Consider the following 14225-nt stretch of genomic DNA (forward strand, 5'->3'; position numbering starts at 1 on the left):
CCATTTCGATATAAACCAAGTTTAAAATGCACATATGGGGGTGTCTTGTAGTAACTAATTGGGGATAAAAATTATGTTCAAATACTATAAATAGAGAGTTAGCTTGCAAAGGAAGCTAGGAGAGCTCTCATTTCTTGTTTTAACAAACCCTAGTAGAGCCTAAAAAGTAAGAGAAAAATCACCGAACCCTAACCCCTTGCTCATTTTTTTTTTCCGATCAAGTTTTTCTTCTCCGATCTAGCTCCGGCAAGCCTCCAGCCAAGCTCCGATCTTCTCTGAAGTCTGAACTTTGCTTTCTTTTCTGTTATTCACTAAATCTGTCCATTTTCAAGTTCTTTACTGTCTTTTAAACCCTAGTTTAAGTCATAAACCCTAAATCCAAGCCTCAACTCTTCCTTTTTCCCTTGAGATTTATCGGAATCCAGCCTTTGTCATTATTTTCCGCCATTAAATCTTCATCTCTGTTTCATTCTTGTAACATTGAAGAGAGGGGGATTCTTACTGATTTTGATTAGAGGAGTGAAAACTTCTGAAGTAAAACAAAATTCAAGAGCAGAGAAAGATCCTAAGGAGCTACATAAAGTAGAGAGAGATCTGATAGAAATTGGAGCTGAGAACAAAAATCAAAGTGAGAGTTGAGTGATCTATTATCATCTTATTCAGCAAACATTGTCAACAATCCGCGGCCTCACAATCTTCATTCCTGTAAGTGATTTTCTATTAGAATTTCATTCTTTTTTGAAATATGTTAGTCTTATTGATGTGTTGTTGGTGTATATCTCCCTATCATGTCACTGGATTTTAAGATGAGGTGGATTAGGTCTACATTGAAACCAGGTTTAAGCATGAACTGTTTGATTTATGTAGTATCTTTTCATAGGAAATTAAATCTGGAATAGATGATTTTTCTTCAAATTTCGTGTGGAATTTTGGAACCAGATGCTTTAAAAATTTTCATTTTAAAATGATAGAAAGGCTCACTTAGATGCTAATAAGATACTGATTTGGAATTTTCACAGTTGTAGCCCTCTTGGTGTTGATCTTTGGATTTGAATCTTATCTCTGAGTTTCCCATTCAATGAAAGAGTAAATTTCCAAATAAGCTATAGAAAGAAGTAATTGGAAATATTTAGACCTGGTAGTTTTCTTCACTCCCTTTGCTCTTCAATCTTTCCCCTGTAGTAGGAAGTGTTTTCGGTACATTCCGAGAACTGACGTCTCTATTGAAGCAAAAGGAAGCAATTATGTTGTCATGGGCAAAATTGAATGAATATTGTTGAAGCCATGTTCTGTGACCTACCCTAGCATGAACTTGATTTGATGGAGGATGATATCAACTCAACTATGTCCTGACGTGGTGTGACCCTAACCGGAATCAGATTCCCTCATATTGAACCAAAGGTTTACTGTCATGTTTGCAAGTTCAAAGACATTTTACCTTTCTTATAATGCATTTCAGTGTCTGAATACCATGACAATAGTATAATTCAGTCTACATTTTTAAGTCTATGGTAGTTTTGGTGATGATATTATTCTCTATCAGAGTAACTGATAGAATAGTTTTGGGAGAATAAGGCTGTTTGAGTACTTTGTAAGTGATAAAAATCAAGATGAATTTGGAATAGTAATTGGGACAGAGTAATACCTCTGTCAGTAGCTTTGGTTTATAGTATTGGTATTATTATGTTCATGGATTTAGTGGTCAAATTAAGTTAGTATATTGGATGAAAAATGGTGTTGTTCATATCAGTCCCCATTTTCCTCTTATTTTTGGCCGTGATATAACACATATTAAATGATAAAGCAAGGATAACCTACTGAAGTTGTCAAAAAATGTTCTGACATTTCTGGTTTAACTATCATTACCGCTCCTTTTATTGTCTAAATTCTACTTGTCTAAGTGAATAGTATGTTGTGTTTGTAAGACAAGGGATAATGGTATGGTCATGTGTTTGAATTGTTCTAGAAAAGGTGATCCAATTCATTGGTCATCAGTTCAGGAAATGATATGAGCATACCTTAATTGCGTTAGTTGCATGAGATCCATATTTTTCTTTATTTAAATTGATCTTATTTTACCCCATGTGGATAATGTGGAATGCATTTGAGCAGCCAATACAAGGCTGGAATCGATGGTGTAACTATCAGAACAAGTGATGTCTGTTGAGATTTTTTATCATACACATAGCTGTCATCAGGTCTTGCAAATTATACAGATTTGAGTTACCCCTTTTTGTTTTTCCATCTTTTTGCCTTGTTGTTGGGATAACCACTAACCACTATTGTTTTAATCATTGCATATAACCAACTTGTTTCATGTATTATGATGTCTTTCTTACAATTTCTTTCTTTTTGAAATTATTATTATTTTTCAAAACCACATTCATAGTGCACGACAAGGTCAGTTGTTGTCATAATATTAAATGGTAAGATGCCTTACTGTTGTGGGAGCACGAATTTGGTGATTTCATCATAATTGTTTTTTGGGTTTTGGACATTTCTATTCAGGTCACAACATGATTTTTTTTTTATGTTTGTGAAGTAATTTTTTTTATGACCTGAATGTGGGATGGCATGTTAGTGTGTATTGCACTAAGTTTGTTTGACCCCATAGAGATTTGGAAGACCGTGTGTCATAGAAACCCAGATGAATGGAAGTTTGAAAAGTCTGTATGCTTTGGGAGTCTGTGTGAATGTGACTTGGTTATGTTTATGGATGTCGAGTCATTCATGTAAATACTATGTAGACATAGCATTGGGTACTGATGGCAAAACAAAATAGATATTTGAATGCCTTCAATAGTGGAAAATGAGTCAATCACAGTTCAGTTGTGTCCTCATTGTCATGTGTATATGCTCTATTACAGATCAGTAGTGTCGATATCGCTCATGTGTATGTTTAAAGTTCAGTTTAGCTGTGTATTTAACATCTTGTGCATGCTTTACTACACTCCAGCTGTGTCTACATCACCCTGTGTATGCTTAGTCCTGTGTCTATGTTTATGTACGTGCAGTTTTGTTTCCATGTTCGAATGTGTAACAAGCCCATTCACCGGGAATTCAGCCCATGGTTCAGCCCCTGTTTTGCACAATATTAGGCCATGGTTCAGCCCCTTTTTCGCACAATATTAGTCCATGGTCCAGCCCCTGTTTGGCACAATACTAGTCCATGATTCGGTCCAAGTTTTTGCCCATGATTCAGTCCCAGTTTTTGCACAATACTAGTCCATAGTTCAGCCCCAGTTTTGTGTAATACAAAATCAGCATATTGTAGTTCAGCTGATGTGTTGTTATGTCAAAAATCAGCATATTACATTTCAGCTCGTGTGTTGTATGTATATGTGTGTGTGTTGTTATATGTGTATGTGTGTATGATGGTGTGTATACATGTCTGTGCGAAGGTGTATATGTGTGTGTCTATGAGTCTGTGAGGTGTTCTTTTTTTATATATGCTGCCATGTTTAGAAGATAGCACTAAGCTAATGTAGTTGTCAAAGGAGAGTAATGCCTATATTAGCTTCCTAAAATGTAACCTTGCCCTGTTTTGGTTTTTTTATTCTACCAGTACTTTTGTATATAAAATGTACTAAAAGCAGAATTAAAAAAAAAGAAGTATTATGTGAGTTACAAGATATGGTTCAATGGTGTTCGAATCATGCTTATCAAATTGGAAATATAACTATGCGTGTTTTGGATGGTTTGATTCCATGTTCTGTGTTTTGAAAATTATATTTAAGTGGATATTGTCAGTAGACCATAGGTGTTATGAAAATTGAAATAGTCATGAGGGGATGACTTTCCCTCTCGTAGTGGTGAAAAGGCTCTTGTTGTGTACTTTATTAGAACATGTCCTATATTCTTTGTGTGTTTTAATCAGTACTCTAGTTTAGGAATAAAGCTGAAATAAAAGGAATTAATCATCATAAATTGAGAGCATAAGTTGTTAGGTAAATACTTGTCCTATGAGAATACATTTTGGGGAGTATTATTATTAATTTGTCGAGTTTTTGACGCTATGGTCATGTCGTCTTAAGTCAGGTATTTGAGCGTTTACTTTAATGCCTCTGCAAGTAATTAAGAAAAGGGTGTGTAACTTAATTTTCTTTTAAACTGTTTACACTACTAGCTGTTAAGTTATTATATTTTTTATGTCTATAAGTGTATACGTGCGTATATGTTTTGACCAAATGTGGTTGGCCCTTCTTGTTTACTTGATGAACAAACACATTTATAAAGTGAAAATTTGGATGCTGTTGTGTAAAGAATCAAGTAGCTGGGTGTGATGATTCAAATAGGATATGGTTCATGATGAGTGTTGATGATTATTGATACTCATTAAGTTCAGTTTTGATTGCGGGAATGATTCTTAATAGTAGGAGTGGTGTTTTAATTCAAATCAGAATGAGTTCTTTTGGAATGAATAAGAACTAATGCAAAAGAAGTCCAAATTTGAATCAAAATTTCAGCTTGAATTCTTAAATGAATAGTTGTAGTCACCTTAAGAGGGAAATTTTCATGAATGAGACATATAGGTCAGAATTTTGTTGATGAGCCTGAAACATTGGAAGCATGTTGATTCATTGTTGTCAGATTAATGTCATTGGTTTGTGATTTTAATTAAGGTTTTATGATTTGATTTTCTAAGATCTGTATCTGTCTGAAATTGTGTCAAAGATGATGTTGCAAAAATAAAGTTTCTGAAATGACTCAAGGGTCAAGGTCTATGGGTATTTTTCATGATAAACATCAGATTTTGGGGACACAAAAATAAGCACTTGCATGTTTTCATTTACCATTTGTATGTCAAGAATGATACCATATTTGTTTTTTTTTCTTCCTAATGACTGCATTTCTTTTTTTTAGTTCGGCATTTGTGAATATGTAATCTGAACAGATTTGAATCGACAATTGTTTAACATCGACTTGATTTATGATTACTCTGCACTAACAGAATGGACTAGTGGTGTCAATTATTTTTTTATGCGCTGGATGATTCTCATAGTTTGGAGTATTTCATATGAGCATGATTTTGGTGTTAGCACATTAAATTTTAAGCCAAGAGATTAGGAAAACCTATTGTTGGATCCAATGATTGAATTTTTAAAGGCAAAACTTTCAATGTCAAAGTTTCTTCATTTGTTCAGAATTTGTAAAATAGTCTTGCTTATAAATTGTTGTGTGAAAAAAAGAATTTGAAAATGAGTGGATAGAGTATATATGTGTGTTCATTGTGAATATTGTACTTTTAGACATGATAGTCCAGCTTGTCAATTGTATACTAGTTGTCATGAGATTTCAATAGATGGTTGACACAAATATTCAGCCTGATGAAGTTCAGTTGAAATGATTTGGTTTAATTTAGATGTTGTATAAGTCACATTCAAGCTCATGATATGCAATTCTTTCTCATAACTGCTCTTTTACTTTATTTTTTTATGTATACAAACTATAGTCAAAGTCTGTGTTGAAGGTGTTTTATTTAGAATGTTGTTCAATTATCTGCCGCAGTCACATTTCAATTCTTTTTCTCTTCTTTAGGAGCTAGCTAACTTATGTAGCTAATTCTTAGTTATTATACAAAGGCGATGAAGGAGTTATCCCAAGCCCATCTTTAGGGGACTTGCATAGTCCTAGTAGCGTTTTCACCCTATTCTTCTTTTCTTTAGAAGACTTTTCAAGTCTAGTAGACATGTAACCTTTAAGTATTAGATTCTCTCTTTTCATTGCAAGGGTGATGAAGGAGTCAATCCAAGCCCCTTCTTAGGGGACTTGCTCAGTCCTAGTAGTGTTCCCCTCTTTCTTTCTTTTTCTTTTCATTTAGGGGACTTACATAGTAGCTAGAGTTGTCCTTGGACATTGGTTCTTCTCATTGCATGGGCAATGCAAGAGTTATCTAGATCCCCTTTAGGAGACAAGCTTTGTCTCATTTAGAACCCCTTTTAGAGAGTTTACCCCATAGGAGGCTTATCTCAGCCTCATTTATAGAACATCCCTATTATTAGAAGATTAACTTAGTTTTTATTTCTCTTATCCCTATTTATCATTGCTAGGACAATGATAAGGATACTTGGAGTTCATCTCTGTGTCTAGAAGACTTATCCAGTCTCACTAGCATTTTTTAGTCTCTTCTTCATTTAGGAGTTAGTCTTTGAGTTATTTACCCCTTATTGTGTTGTTAGCGAGTCATTGACTTATTTACCCTCATATTTTGGTAGTGTTATTAAAGAGTCATTGACTTATTTGCATACCCTTTCAGAGTTTTTAGTCGTGTTTCGACTTATTTGCACTCCTTTATGGTGTTGTTACTTGTGTTTCGTTTTATTAGCTTGCTCCTTTATAGAGTTGTTAGACGTGTTTGGTCTTATTAGTATCCCTTTTAGTGGTGTTTATCTTGGATTTTATCCTTTGCCATATCATTTAGAGACTAGTTCACTCTTGTTAGAGCCTGCCTATTTAGAATCTAGCTTTCATAGTTAGGGCACTAGTTTACCTTTTCAGTTTTTTACCTTTTGGCCCAAGGAGTTTTACCTTATGGTGTTTGTACTCTGCCGCGATTTGGATTACAGAGTATGTTTTCTCATTTTGTTCCCTTTGGCTAAAAGGGTGAAACATTTTAAATCCAAAAACATAGTAAACCAAAAAACCTCAAAACATTTGAAATTCAGAAGTATTTTTTTAAGAGTGTACTAGGAAAGTTTGTTTCCGAACTACGTTGGCTTGATCTTCTTCCACGAGGTACGTAGGCAGCTGGGGATCTTTATCCCAAGTCCAGACAAATTTTATTAATAAACCATTTAACTCTTTTTAGAAATACAAAAAATCTTTCATAAAACATGTTTTTGAAAAGATTTTCCTCTATGAGTTAGGATTTTATCCTAGATAAAGTGATTTGGTGTTTTGTATTTGTTTTAGAGTTAGGAGTTTGTCCTAACTAGGAACACCTTCGTCCGGTTAGTTGGCGATCCACATCGCCGACTGATGACTAGAGTAGGGTGCTTTAGATAACCCATTGTTTTCCTTAGGACACACATCCTAGTTACACATAGGTTGTAGGGCCCACCTGCATTAGTTTAAGGCTAACTTGCATTTAGTTAGGATATATAAGAAGTTTTAAAATTCACAATTCACTTTAATCTAAACAGCATTCCAAAAACATTCAAAATCAGTCTGGTCATTTAGGTGGAGTCTAGTTTAGTGGTCTAGATGTCTTAGGCATTATAGTTTAGAATAGGCGCAAAGAACTACGTTGCCTTGATTCTCGTAGAGGCGGGGATACGTAGGCGGCTTTAGATGAATATCAGACCATCTAAGGATTCGGGCGACAACGTTTAGAGTCTTAGGGTTTGTTGTTAGTGTTTTTGAGTTTGTGTTTGTTGTTATCATTGTTCCTTGTGTGTTTTCTTTCAGATGAAAATTATTTCTTTATTTGGTTACTTACACGCTTGGCCGTAGTTTATATGCTTCCTTATTGTTTTGTTTGTTCACATGTTTAGATATAGTTCTTTACTGCTTATTCTTTTATTATCTTTGATCACATGCTTAGCTGTAGTTCTCACATGTATAGCTATAGCCTTTTACTGTTACTGATCATTAATTTTGCTATCATCTACTGACGTTTGCTCAGTGTGCAGGTTTATCTCTTTCGTTATACATGTGCATGCGTATGTTTACTGCTTACTTAGATGTGATGTGTTAGGATTAGATGTATGTTTAGAGATATATACTAGGGTTATCTGTTATTAGAGCAACCTTAGTCTTTTACGCCTTTCTAGGAGACAGCGGATTCTAATGTTATTTCTAATGACAGATGATACTAGTACCATTTCTCTTTAAGCTTGGATGTTAGATGTTAGATATGATGTGTGAAGATAGATAACAGGGTTATTTGGTATTGGATAAACTATAGTTTTCTCTGCCCCTTTTAGAGACTGTGGATTGTAGTGTCTTTTCCAATGTCAGATGACACTGATATCACTTCTCTTTAGGATTTGGGTGTTTATTTTTCTTTTACCCATCCCTAGGTCTTGCATGTTTAGGTAGACGTTTTCTCGGGGATGCCTGTTCCCATTTCACATTACTTTTCACCCAAAATTCTTCAAAGTTAATAAATAAGTGGCATAAGAGACCAAGGGCTTGCACTTGGGCGGATGGGGTGTTCTTTGGACCTTCCTCATTCGTAATCACGCACGAGCCCATATATATTTCTGGTTATCCATTGCACAGAGGATTTGGTTTTTGGTTCCAGGGTTGACTTCCGTGGATGGCGACTCTGAGTTATTTTAGGTACGTCTTGGTTTCGAGCCTTGGCTCCGGACCAAGAGGTATCTCATTTTTATCGCCACTCGTGCTATGCTATGAGGGTGGCACCTGTTTCGAGAGTTCCTTGGTAGAGCTGTCCTTCATGTGGAGATCCAAAGGACCGACGGGGGACCCGTTCCTCGCCGCCTTCTCCTGATCAGGGTCCACAGGCTGGCGACTCTGCTGAGAAGTTCTTGAAACATTGTCTAACTCTGTTAAAGGTACCATTTTAATTAATTTTGAATAAATTTGGGCCAAAATCATTTTAAATGGGAACATTATCGATAGAATCCAGGGGCACCAAATAGGTGCAAAAATAAAATAAGGGCTCAAACAGCACTTTCATCCCTGCATATATTATCCTATTTTGTGGTTACTTTCCTGTTGTGGTTTGTTGTGGATATGCTATCAGATGACCTATTCGAGATACTATGAGTAGGAGCCGCGAGGGCTATACTCAGCACCTGGACACTCCGTGTGTAAAACGGACATAGTTCGTGCACTGGACTATATGTCACAGTGTACAAGTAACTATGCACTCGACCAGGTGGACCTCATAGCTTACCCCTTCTATATATTGCATTGTCCTCTTGTTTGCATATAGGGACGAACATGTGTTGCTTACACATGTGGAGCCTAGAGTTAGGAGCCTTGTCCTATCTATAGACTAGGGTAGTTCACTTTATGTGGCTACAAACACGGTCTTAGTAGATTCACTAGTCTGTCATGAGTCGAGACTTCCTTGACTCCGATAGATTATGTTAGGGATGGTGCCCCTAGTTAGGATATATATATATTTGTATATATTTATATATTATATCAATTCATCTTTCAGATCTGGACCTGGTCAGTGGCTTTTACTCGCCACCCTCATGGCCACAGTTTATATTTTGATCCATTGATGATAAATTTGATCCTTATATTTGATTAGACTAGGGCCTATTCATTTAGTGTGGCTTCCTTGTCTAATTTATCAATTATATCAGTTCCTCCTTCAGATTTAGACTTGGCCGGAAGCTTCTACTTTCTATCCTCATGACCACAATCTATCTCTTGATCTATTGATGATAGTTTCTGTCTTTATATTCCTTGATTATTGGACTAGCACCTACTTTTTAGTAGAGATTTCTTTTCTAAATCAATCATATATATCCGTCCATCATTCAGATTTTAGATCTGGTCCATGACCCTACTTTGTCATTTTTATGACTATGATTTATCATCTGAGCCACTGATTATCAATTTGATCATGTCGAAATTACCGATGGAAAAGTTTATTCTTACTTGTATCCTTGGAGTACATGATTTATTGTCAAGTCCATTTCTTTATTGTTAATCCTATTCTTTATAATCCCATATTTAAAGTTGACCTTATTCTCATCTTATTTACCGTGATTATCTGGTGATTTATCATGTTTAATGAAGTGCTGAATGAGTGGATTTCTGATCGTAGAGGTTGTCGCCTAAGCTTCTCTGGTCATAACTTTTACCATCTCTACAATCTTGCTACCCATGAGACTGACTGGAACCTCCTTAAGGCAGCCACAACTTTTTGGCAACCTGATGTCCATGTGTTTCGATTCGGCATGCAAGAGGTTTGCCCAATTTTTGACGAATGGTGTTATTTGGTGGATCACGATCACTCTGGCCCCTTGGTCAAAATTGATACCAAGTTAGGTTATAATCATGTCTTTGAGCAACTTATTCCCCATCAAGTTGTTCCAGTTAAATCCGTCTTTGGGGATAAGGGTGTGTCTGTTAAGCAATTGGTCAAATTTTTTGCTCAGCCCAGTAAGCTTACCAGAGAATTCCAAACCAGTCGTAGTCATGCCCTGATTTTATGTGTCTACTCCAGATGGTTACTTTCCCAAGATATCCATTATGCTTCCCCTAAACTTTTGGACTTTGTATATCAGATTTCCAAAGGGAGTAATCCAATCCCCACCATGCTTGCAGAAACCCTAAATGGATTGGATGACACTGTCAATGGAGACTGTACCACTTTTGCTGGATCCCCAATCCTTCTGTACGTTTGGCTCTATTTAAAACCCCAAATTTCTGTACCTTACTAAATAAAGACTTTACCTTGTCTAAGTTTGACCAATGGGAATACAAAACTTTCTACTATACTAAGGATGAATGGATTGAGTGGTTAGCTTCTCGTCAAGGTGATCAAATTACTTGGTGGTTCCCTGTTTATCATCAGCTTGTAACCCAGACCCGACCTAATAAAATTGTTCAATTTCTTGGTCTGGAGAAAACTTCATTCTATATCCCAGATTGTATCTTCCGTCAGCTCGGAGGACTCCAAACCGAATGTCCACATGGGGGTTTTCAAACTGAGTTTTATCTCCCAACACCTGACCGACCTCTTGCAAAATCCAATTGTCATATTGCCGAAGAAATCTGTAGAGATTGGGATCATAAAGTAATACGATCATCATGGGGCATGCGAGGCAAGACTTATTGTGGAGTGTCTAAAGGCTATTATCAATGATTGATTGAACACATCGAAAATCGCAAGCCTAAGAGGGCCAGATTGGATGAAAAAGACGATTGAGAATCTTCATCTATCTTATGTCCTAAGCATCTTGATGCTCAGAATTTCAATGTTATGACCATGTTATCCTTTAGTTTACTAGCTTGTCTTTGTAATCAAACCAAGATGTTATCAATGAAAAGTGTGTTTCTGTTTCTCTTATTTCTATTTAATCAGAATACCAATTATCAATGTTTTAATTTATTGTTTATACTTCCATCACAGGACTCTGACATTGAGCAGTCATAGCTCCCAGAAAAATTGCAATTTCAAAACCAACCTGGTCCCGTCAGTCTTCTGATTCCAGGCTAAGTAGACAAGCTTCGTCGCCTATTTCATTTACTTCCCCAGCGTTCTTTGTCTCATTTTCAGGAAATACTTTCACCCATCCAACCCACCCCAGTCTCAATGGTGGATTGCACTGATCCTATGGTAGCCATACAGGAGATGCTAAGAAACCTTACTCGTGACATGGAGCGTATGACGGAAGAAATGACCCATATGAAGAACCAAATTAACGACAAGGCCTCTACTTCCAGAGGACCGATATCCCATCAACCTCCTCTAGTCACGTCTCCAGATTTGAATAGGCCAACTATTTCACCATTAGAGATTGACTTGGATGATGAACAGTATGCAGAAGAATACTGTGTACCCAAAGTCAATAAGGAGAAGGAGATGTATGAAAAATTTGAGAGAGAAATGTCTGACAAATTCGGAAATTTGGCTCAGGAGATGGAATGTATGAAAGTTCAAGGACCCACGAAATTTGATGTCTCAGAGCTGATGCTGTCCTCTGCAGTCGCTTTACCACCTAATTTCATAGTCCCTGACTATGACAAATATGATGGAACCAGATGTCCTCGGAGCCATATGAGGTGGTTTATCATTCTTTCATAGCAATATGATCGCAATCGTGAGCAAATGGCCCAGTTGTTTCCAATCTCTTTGGTAGGAATAGCAAAGAAGTGGTTCCTAAGGCTGAAACCAGAAGAGGTTAGGACCATGAAAGATATCTCTGACAAGCTTATAGAGCAATTTTCAATGGAAGAAGGGATAGAGGTCACGAAGAGAGACCTAAAACAGTTGAAACAAGGTCCACAGCAGACCTTTAATGCCTATATTCGTAGATGGAAGAGAAAGTCCGCGCAGCTGAGCCAGAGGCTTTCAGAGGAAGAGCAGACTAAGTTGGTGATCAAGAGTCTATCTACGCAGTATTTTCACTTCATGGCCCCACAGCATTATCCTAATTTCAACCATTTGATTCAAACAAGAAAAAAAAACTGAGGATGCAATAGCTAAAGGTTTGACGGCTAGGCCATCATCATCTGATATCAGAGAAGGCAAGATGCCAACGGTTATGCAGAAGGAGGTGAACAGTGTGAATTATGTTAGACCGGTAGCTAAGACTGTAACTGAAGTATCGAAACCGGCAGAGAAGAAAGCACCCAGGCACTTTAATCCACTCCCTTATCCTTTGCCTGTTATTCTGAAGAAATTAATCAAAGATAGTAAAATAAGGCTTCCAGACATTAGGCATGTACCAGATCCGCTACCAAAGTACTGGAGGTTAGACCAGTACTGCAAATATCACAGAAATTCGGCTCATTTGACAGAGAGGTGTTTAGCTCTAAAGCATGCTATCCAGAATATGATAGAAAAGGGAGATTTGACAGTTGAACAGCCAAATACTGCCCAGAACCCCCTTCCAAATCATCATGTAGTTCCTTCACCTGCTACCAATGCTATTTTTTGTTGATGAGCCTCTTCTCGACCCTTCGATCCTCATTTGTGCAATAACATTCGATAAACCCTATGTACTAAGGTTAGATGATGAGGAGATTAACGAGTTGAAAAAGGAGAAGCCTTAAGTTCTTTCTGCGAGTGATGGTGATTTTGTAGAGTCTTCCTCTTGACCCTATGCTCTCCGTTGCGAAGATGTAGATAAAGAGAAGAAGATCCCTTAGATCCTAAGAATTGATGAGTATGAGAAAGAGCAGATGAACAAAACACCATGTGTTGAAAATAGAGGATGATGACTTGTTGTTCCTTGACGGCCAATGTGACGAGCTTCATCACGTCACAAGGGGTGGTTGTGTATTCAAACCTCCAGAGTTGAGTGCAGAGAATCCAGCAGAGGTAGTAAGGGCAGCAGAGAATCAGAGGCATAATAGGCTTGTTACAAAGGAGGAAGATGAGAGCTTATTAAAGCAGTTAGAGAAGACTCAGGCGAATATTTTTGTATGGAGTCTGCTCATGGCTTCATTAAAGCATAGAAAGTTAGTTCTTCGAGAACTTAATGCAGCCCAAGTCTCTATTGAAACTACACCTATTGAGTTGGTGAGCTTAGTTGCCATGGTTAGGGCATCAAGGGCTCTATCTTTTACTGATGAAGACCTGCTCCCTGAGAGTCGAGATCACACTAACCATCTCGAGATCACAGTCATTTGCAATACAAAGAATGTTCCAGAGGTATTAGTAGACAATGGGTTCGCTCTGAATATTTGTCCATTGAGTGCTGCAACTACCCTTGGATTTGGGCCAGAAAATTTTGTCCCCTCTGAACAAGGCATTTTAGCGTACGATGGAACTCGTCGTGATGTTATTGGGACTTTGGTCAAAGAACTCCAAATAGGAGGAGAAGAGTTTGAAATAGAGTTCCATGTCCTTAATATTAAGGCATCTTTTCTGTTACTACTTGGTCGTCCGTGGTTGCACAGAGTTGGCGTTGTACCATCCACTCTACATCAGAAGTTGAAGTTTATTCGAAATAATAGAGTGGTCACTCTCAAAGGCGACCCAGACTTGGAAATAGGTCAGATTTCCCATGAGCTGACTATTGGCAAGGCAGGGGATGTAAGTTTGACTGGTTTTTCGTTAAAGGTGACTGCTATTACCATGAAGGAAGCGATGAATGAAGAGATCTTCAGAAGCAGCACAAATTCCAACGTTGTCAAGATGATTCGCCGACAGGGTTATATACCAAGTGCCTGACTAGGCAAATATCATCAGGATTTGGTTGAGTCACCAGAGTTCCTAGCTTTCAATGGTCTATTTGGACTTGGATAAAAGCCTACTAAGAAAGAGACCAGAGAAATGAAGCGCTACATGCTAAAATGGGCCGAGTGTTGTCGCCGAGGCTTAGACCTACCGATGGAACCGCTTGATCTAACCATGAATGGTCGCTTCCCTAAAGAAGGAGCAGACATCCCGTTATGTGGCTTTACTGAGACTTGGATCGATGAGTTGACTGGACAGAGATTCCCTGGATTTGAAATTTTCTTCGATCTCGAGTTAGCTGATGAACCAGTGGGCTTACATATCACAGAGACAGAGTTAGAGACTGATTGGGGTGACTGAATGGTGCCAGAATTCCTGAACTCACTTT

At 37.5% G+C, this 14225-nt stretch overlaps 1 protein-coding gene across 1 annotated transcript; it reads left to right on the plus strand.

The window, feature by feature from the left end:
• The first annotated feature begins 11761 nt into the window (after nt 1–11761).
• LOC143859646 (uncharacterized) lies at nt 11762–13831 on the plus strand. Its single transcript, XM_077370299.1, has 3 exons — nt 11762–12051; nt 12155–12348; nt 12867–13831. The coding sequence occupies exons 1-3, from the start codon at nt 11762–11764 to the stop codon at nt 13829–13831; spliced, it is 1449 nt and encodes a 482-aa protein (XP_077226414.1).
• Nucleotides 13832–14225: the final 394 nt, after the last annotated feature.

This window comes from Tasmannia lanceolata, unplaced genomic scaffold (assembly GCF_043159265.1).
Source record: "Tasmannia lanceolata isolate RefF3 unplaced genomic scaffold, GAP_Taslan_0.1 ptg000035l, whole genome shotgun sequence".
NCBI classification, from domain to species: domain Eukaryota; kingdom Viridiplantae; phylum Streptophyta; class Magnoliopsida; order Canellales; family Winteraceae; genus Tasmannia; species Tasmannia lanceolata.

Bases quoted from the DNA above. Each gene is read 5' to 3' on its own strand.
- LOC143859646 (XM_077370299.1), top strand. From the start codon at position 11,762: ATGGCCCAGTTGTTTCCAATCTCTTTGGTAGGAATAGCAAAGAAGTGG. The intron at 12,052-12,154 runs GTATTTTCACTT...TTTGACGGCTAG, and splicing joins ATCAAGAGTCTATCTACGCA to GCCATCATCATCTGATATCA. The intron at 12,349-12,866 runs GTAAAATAAGGC...TGTTGAAAATAG, and splicing joins GAAGAAATTAATCAAAGATA to AGGATGATGACTTGTTGTTC.